The sequence below is a fragment of the Thunnus thynnus genome, chromosome 7 (genome assembly GCF_963924715.1).
Source record: "Thunnus thynnus chromosome 7, fThuThy2.1, whole genome shotgun sequence".
Classification (NCBI taxonomy): Eukaryota; Metazoa; Chordata; class Actinopteri; order Scombriformes; family Scombridae; genus Thunnus; species Thunnus thynnus.
The window spans coordinates 22,040,745-22,048,581 of NC_089523.1; the positions used below are offsets into that span (position 1 = coordinate 22,040,745).

The window sequence follows — 7,837 nt, forward strand, 5'->3', positions numbered from 1 at the left end:
GGTAAGTAATGGAAAGATAATCATGAAGTTATGAGGGACATCCCACAGGGACAGTCAGACCTTCCTAACCAGCCACCTACCTAAACCTATTCTATTGCTACAGTATATTAACACAATTAAATTGACATGTGTAATATGTCCTGCCCCCAAGGCCCATGTGCTGATGCGTGGTGTGAAAGATTAAACGATGACAAAAAGCATCCAAAAGGGATGACGCAGTGCTGCATATAACATTAAGCAGCCTTGTATGAAGAATAGAAACAGGGGTGAAGGGAGGAAGGCAGTTATGGGGGCTTTTCTTGACACACATTTGTTCTTGTGTGTCTACTTGATCTTGATTTTTTTCTCTTCCTCTTCTTTATTATCTGTGTTTTCCTCTCCTTCCTTATCTTGTAAATTACGGAGACAGTTTCATCTTAATGGGATGCACAAGCCTGGTGATGTGATTCTGGGTGGGCTGTTTGAAGTCCACTACACCTCTGTCTTCCCTGAGTGGACATTTAGCTCAGAGCCACGTCAGCCCAGCTGCCAAGGGTAAGTCTCACATACATACAGCAGACAACACAGATATGTGCAAATTATTCTGTTCTGCTCAGAGTATTCACGGCAAGGAAAAAAATGTCACTGTGCTGAAATTCATATGAAATGTAAATAATATATGTTTTCATGACAGTCATTGTGATAGTTTTAAAAGATTAAATTACAACTGTAAAAATATATCATTATAGCTGTATAATGTGTAATCAACACCAGTTCTCACAATGACATATTAATTTTTAGACATTAATACTGACATTTTGTGTTATAGATTTGACACTCTAGGATTCAGACATGCTCAGACCATGGCCTTTGCTATTGATGAGATCAACAGAAACTCCAACCTGCTACCTAATGTGACTCTGGGATACAGTCTTTATGACAACTGTGGTGCACTTGTTATTGGATTCAGTGGTGCGTTATCACTTGCCAGTGGCCGAGAGGAGCAGTTTCAGCTTCAGGAGAACTGTTTAGGGACCCCTCCAGTCCTGGGGATTGTGGGTGATTCCTCCTCAACATTTACTATCGCCGCCTCCAATGTGCTCAGTTTATACAAAATGCCCCTTGTAAGTTTCCTGTCTTTGTTATTGTATTTTAATTTACTGTATTTGAATTAGTTTTTTTTTAGGCCAATGATACACATTGTTAAAATATACAAATATTTTGTCTGGGTCTGACTTGCATGAGATGAGTAACTTGTGTGCATTCTGTATGTTTCTTTATAGGTGAGTCATTTTGCCACATGTTCCTGCCTGAGTGATCGGCAAAAGTTTCCATCCTTCTTTAGAACGATCCCAAGTGATGCTTTTCAGGTGAAACCTCATTAACAAAATTGAGAAATATAATATTTGGTAACACTTTCTATGGCATCCATGTCTATAATGCATTATAAACACACTTATAATGCATTATAATCTGCTTATCGCACTGTATAATTATAGTTATAAGCACTCATAAATATTCATAATGCTTTATAACAATAATCATATTACATTATAAAAACATTAAAAATTTTATAATGACTTATAAGGTCAAGTATAATATTTCATTTCAAAATTAATTTATTTCTTTAATGGGTTGTAACAGACAATGAATTGAGTATTCCAATTTGACAACTTTTTGATGATGAACTACTGAATGATGGACATTTATATTTCACTAATGTAATGTTTCCCAAAAAAAAAACTCACTTTAAAGACTCAATTGACTCAAATTATAGATAATAACTGAAATAATTTCTACTTTACCTGTAGCTGTATATTTTACTTTTATGTAAACTTTGGATCAGCAAAAGTGACCTCTTAAAAAAAACCTGCTAAGTGATAAGTGATTATGATGCATTACAAAAATGATTATCATGTATTACAACTATGAGAATTATAATACACTATGATCCTTGCAAAAAATGTCAGCAAGTGAAGAGCAATTATGAAATATTATAAATATTATAATACTTGACCTTATAAGTCATTATAAAATGCTTCATAGTGTTTTATAAATCATTATAAATATTTATGAGTGCTTAAAACTATAATTATACAGTGCTAGAAGAAGATTATAATGCATTATAAGTATGTTTATAATGCATTATAGACATGGGCGTCATAGAAAGTTTTACAAAATATTTTTCACAGGCAGTACAGCAAGCTCGTCAAAAAAGAGGTCCCTAATAACAGAAATCTTTTCTTTTCTCTTAATGAAATGAATTAACCGTGATTGCATTGTGAAATTTATATTATAAAAATTTACGTAAGTTACAATAACTGAAGTTGTATTTGTTATTTTAAAAGAATATACTAGTCTGTGCACTAATCCCTCCTCTTAATATATCCACTTAGGTGCGTGCTATGATTCAGATTCTAAAACGCTTCCACTGGACTTGGATGGGTCTGCTGGTCACCAGTGATGACTATGGACTCCATGCTGCCCAGTCATTCCAGTCTGACCTAGCTCAGTATGGTGGAGGTTGTTTGGCCTATCTAGAGGTTTTGCCCTGGGACAATGACCCAAGTGAACTTAGGAGGATTGTACATTTAATAAAGACATCAACAGCTCGAGTTGTCATCGTGTTTGCACATGAGAGCCACATGATTCAACTAATGGAAGAGGTTGGAATTAATATATAATCCATTATTTTGAGAAACATAACACGATGAATCATTATGCTCGTTTTTTCATTTGTTTGTCTAAATCAAAAATCGTTGATGAAATCAAATCAAATAAATTCTGACATTTATCATAATTTTCTATGAACTAAAATAATCTACAACATCGAGTTTAAGATCCAGTTGGATTGTCATTAAGTCAAATTCTTTGACAATGTTTGATAATATTACTCAATACAGTATATGTCATTATATTATATTATGACCTATATTTTGACCTGATTCAGATAGATGAAATAATTACTTTAAATGTTTGAATACATTTGTGAATTTCAATCAGTGGGCATACATCAAAGGGCTTTTTTCCAACAATGACAGGCATAATAAAATTGTTTTCATTATTAGATTAAATTGATCAGGTTACAAAATTAGAACATCTGTTGTAAATTCAGTCTTGCATCTACTCACTTTATTGTTACTACTGTTTTTTTTGTTGTTGTTGTTTTTACATAAAATGCAGCATGCAGACCCTACTTTAAACTGAGATCCTTTCTCTTGAAAATGAACTCATATCTGTGATTATATGACTAAAAAAGCCAGACAATGGAATCGTGGTAGACAAATTGTTTGTTTCAAGATGCACTGTTTCTTTTCCACAAGTCTGAAAATATGTTTTATATGATGCATTGTGCAGGTGGTGAGGCAGAATGTGACAGGCCTGCAGTGGATTGCCAGTGAAGCCTGGACAGCAGCTGCTTTGCTGCAGACCCCCCGACTCATGCCGTACCTGAGTGGCACACTGGGTATTGCCATCCGTCGAGGAGAAATACCAGGCCTCAGGGATTTCCTATTAAAAATACATCCTGACCTACATGACATCAACAATTATGAAAATAGCATGGTGAGAGTTTAAGGTTACAATTTTATCTGAAATTGCAGGAATAAAATATTTAAATTTCTTTTCTTATAAAAACATTCCAGGTAAATCTGTTTTGGGAACACACATTTCAGTGCAGATTTGCACCACCTCCAGCAGGTTGGGTGGGAGCACTATGCACTGGAGATGAGAATCTAGAGAATGTGGAGACTGAGATTTTGGATGTGTCTAACCTCAGGCCTGAGTACAATGTGTACAAGGCTGTGTATGCTCTGGCGTATGCCCTTGATGACATGCTGCAGTGTGTGCCAGGCAGAGGGCCTTTCAGTGGGCGCAGCTGTGCCACTTTACAAAGACTGGAGCCATGGCAGGTGTGATATCAACTGACACTTTACCTTTTTATGCTGATACACCTTAAGGTAGTGAATGTAGTTTTCTGAGCATAGAATATTAGGGAAAACAATACATTATGTAATAATGATATTTGTACATTTGATATTAATTTCATGATTTTCTTACAAAAATCTTTTAAAGTAAATTATTTTCTTTAGATAATCATTTAAACCCAGCAGTAGACGGATAAAACTAATTCTGCTTTTGTTTTGTGACAGTGATAATGGTATTAAACGAAAAGGACAGCATACTGAATTTCAGGGTGTCTCAATATAGTTAATAATTATGACGAGTTTGTCACACTCCTTATCGCTGTATCTGGGCTTTTTTCTCTCTCTCAATTATTTGCAGCTTGTACATTATTTACAAAAGGTCAACTTCACCACACCATTTGGTGATCAAGTGTCATTTGATGAGAATGGTGATGCTTTACCAGTATATGATATCATGAACTGGCTGTGGCTCCCTGATGGAAGAACAAAAGTTCAGAATGTGGGTGAGGTTAAGAAGTCAGCGTTCAAAGGTGAAGAACTCACACTGGATGAAAACAAAATCTTCTGGAACTTTCAGTCCAAAGAGGTCAATTCTGCGTTTTCATATTAGGACTGTAAGTCAGTTTTCAATTTTAGCAGTGTATAATAGTATAGAATGACAGATGTATATATTTATCATCTTACAGCCACCCCAGTCAGTGTGCAGTGAGAGTTGTCCTCCAGGTACTCGCATTGCAAGAAAGAAGGGCCAACCTGAGTGCTGTTTTGACTGCATCCCTTGTTCAGATGGAAAGATCAGCAATAATACGGGTGGGTGTTCATTTTTTGATATTTTATTTTTATAATATGTATCTCAACACTTCCCCTATTTTTGTTAGACTCTATGGAGTGTACGAGTTGTCCAGAGGATTTCTGGTCCAGCCCCCAGCGTGACCACTGTGTTCCAAAAAAAATTGAGTTCCTCTCCTACCATGAGCCTCTGGGTATCTGCTTGACAACCACATCATTGCTGGGCACATTTATCTGTGCTGTTGTCCTGGGAATCTTTACCCGTCATCGCAGCACACCCATTGTACGTGCCAACAATTCAGAACTGAGTTTCCTGCTCTTAATCTCTCTTAAACTATGTTTCCTGTGCTCTCTTCTGTTCATTGGTAGTCCTAGACTATGGACATGTCAGCTGAGACATGCAGCATTTGGGATCAGCTTTGTGCTTTGTGTCTCATGTATCTTGGTGAAAACCATGGTGGTTCTGGCTGTGTTCAAGGCCTCCAAACCAGGAGGTGGAGCCAGTCTGAAGTGGTTTGGTGCTATGCAGCAGAGAGGGACAGTTCTGGTTCTTACATCCATCCAGGCAGCAATCTGCACTGCTTGGCTTGTCTCCTCCTCACCAGCTCCTTATAAAAACATTCAATACCAAAATGACAAGATAATTTATGAGTGTGTAGTTGGGTCCACTGTTGGGTTTGCAGTGTTGCTTGGTTATATTGGCTTATTGGCTATCCTCAGCTTCCTGCTAGCATTTCTGGCAAGGAATCTTCCAGACAACTTCAATGAAGCTAAGTTCATCACTTTCAGCATGTTGATATTCTGTGCTGTGTGGGTAGCCTTTGTCCCTGCTTATGTCAACTCCCCAGGCAAATATGCAGATGCAGTGGAGGTATTTGCCATCCTGGCCTCCAGTTTTGGTCTCTTAGTGGCACTGTTTGGACCCAAATGTTACATAATCCTGCTGCGCCCAGAGAGAAACACAAAGAAAGCACTCATGGGTCGAGGCACAACCAGGTGATAAAAGTAACAGTTAAAAAAATCATTAGTCTGAACCAATATGTATTTTGAATTAATTTAGTAGTGATCTGCCAACTCCCATATATAACAAACAATTAACTGTCTTTTTAACTTCAGATATGTCTGAACTGTTAATAATAACCAGAGGTTACTAGAAGCAATAAAATGTTTGTATAAAGAGATTCCTATGATATTACCTCTTTTTTTTTCTTTCTCACAGTCACTGGGATTTAAAAGATCTGAATGACATTTTCCTCAGTTTTCCACCTCATTAAACCACTTTCTATATGACTATTGTCCTGTAGTTATTCAAATGGGTTACCCAAAAAGGACTGATTAAACTTTGTGCACTCCTCAATAGATAATATCACATCTTTAGCTTTGAGGAAAAACAGCAAAATATCATCTGCATATAATGTTCTTTTTTGACTTTTTTTCCACAAATTTATACACTGAATATTATTGTGAGCTCCAGTTTATGTAAACATCTCATTTGCATACAGAAGCACTCTTTCTTAATAAAGCCCATTTTGACTAGCTTAACAAGTTGAGGCAAATATATTAAATATAGTGTATGTTGTCACAAACCAGCTCCAAGCATGTGACAATTAGGGGATTCAAGTCAAGGTAAAGTGACAAACAAATTTTATTGACAAGGGTAACGCTGTAACTGTACAGTATATGTAGGATTATCCCTTACTTTACTTGCACCTTAAGGGTAAGTAATAGTAAATTAATCATGAAGTTATGAGTGTCTCAGTATGATGTATCACTTTACTTGAGTTTTTCAGTTTCAATTATCTGTCACCATTTTGGCATAGAAAGAAGGGCCCTTGCTGGGCCTACATTACCCAGTATGCCTTGTGGTCTGATAAAGATATCCGAGGGCGATGGCAGATGGAGATGGAGATTTTGAGCCAGACTTTGCTCTAGGACTGTTAATTGTGTCATTTTATTAAGATTTCATATTTTTTCAGGAGAGAAAGTTACCATTTAGATTCCTAACATGTGGTCAGTTTATCCAAATAACGTCTGTTTGTAAATCTGCTACAACGTTTCGGAGCTGCTAGCTGGGTGACACGAGCAATATCTCGTAGCAGTTTGACTCCTGCGTCATCCCAGGGAGAACTGATGTGTGCAGCTCTTTGGTGAATTACCACTGCACCGCTCTGATATCTCTGTAGCATTTTGATATATGATATAATTCCTTTTAAAAGAGAAATGTTGGTCTTACAGATGAATTCTAACAATTGTAGCTGCCATATTAGTTTGTCTGAATGTAAATTGAAGCTTCATGTTTTTACTGGACAGAACAACAGCGCTGCCTCTTGGGCTCTATATGTACAGATGTCACCACATTTCAATCAATAAAAAAATGTATTTAAATGAACAGATTGGTCCATATTAAATTTCATTTTATTTTATTAAACTACAGTACAAACTGAATAACATAATTTACTGCATCTCTCTGTCAATGAGGTTATTTTTTGTGAGAAATAAAGTGTTCGTGTGGAGCTTTGAGTTGAGTGTGTTTTGTCACAGTATAGTCAGGTATGTGTGTTGAGTACTTGGCAAGTTTGACTCCGTAGTACCTACTTCCAAGGACAGCAGGACGTTTAATGAATGAAATAAAATTTCATATAAACTCATTGATAATTCTGTAATTAAAAGTAAATAGCAGAAAAGTTTTGTAACATAACAAAAAGTGGACCTTCTTCGTCTCCATAATTGTCGATGAGGCTCATAGGTAATGTAGGTTTGACTATCAAAAACTGACAAAAAAAACTTGATTTCTCAATATCAAAGGTGAAATAATTAAAATGGATGGCCTTATCATATTGTTGAGTAATCAAGGACACTTTCATGTTTTTATGTTGAGAAATGTTAAGGATATCATTAAAATCAACAGTGAGGAAAATGGGCTACTTCCTGGCAGTGGGTCCTCCGGTCCGTCCACTGGACTGATGTGTCTGTCTGAAATCCAAAGAAGAAGAAGAAATACGTAATCCATCGGGCACTCTAAAATCTAGATTTTTTATTGGAAGAACATCATCAAACAGTTACATAAAACAACACAAATATCATAACAGCTCAGATAACTACACAACACAAAGACAATGATTCAAACAACATGTAAGCTACAT

The 7,837-nt window shown here is 36.3% G+C and overlaps 1 protein-coding gene across 1 annotated transcript; it reads left to right on the forward strand.

Moving 5' to 3' along the window:
• The first annotated feature begins 417 nt into the window (after positions 1–417).
• On the forward strand, positions 418–5,694 carry LOC137186749 (extracellular calcium-sensing receptor-like). The gene is made up of 9 exons (XM_067595800.1): positions 418–534; positions 809–1,103; positions 1,263–1,349; positions 2,376–2,645; positions 3,337–3,543; positions 3,624–3,890; positions 4,264–4,491; positions 4,592–4,715; positions 4,784–5,694. Exons 1-9 carry the CDS (start codon positions 425–427, stop codon positions 5,692–5,694), a joined length of 2,499 nt encoding a protein of 832 aa, XP_067451901.1. The 5' UTR covers positions 418–424.
• The last annotated feature ends 2,143 nt before the right edge of the window (positions 5,695–7,837 follow it).

Excerpts from the sequence above, each read along its gene's own strand:
- LOC137186749 (XM_067595800.1), top strand. The coding sequence starts at position 425 with ATGCACAAGCCTGGTGATGTGATTCTGGGTGGGCTGTTTGAAGTCCAC. Across the intron at positions 535-808 it reads CGTCAGCCCAGCTGCCAAGG|ATTTGACACTCTAGGATTCA; the intron begins GTAAGTCTCACA and ends TTTGTGTTATAG. Across the intron at positions 3,544-3,623 it reads ACAATTATGAAAATAGCATG|GTAAATCTGTTTTGGGAACA; the intron begins GTGAGAGTTTAA and ends AAAACATTCCAG.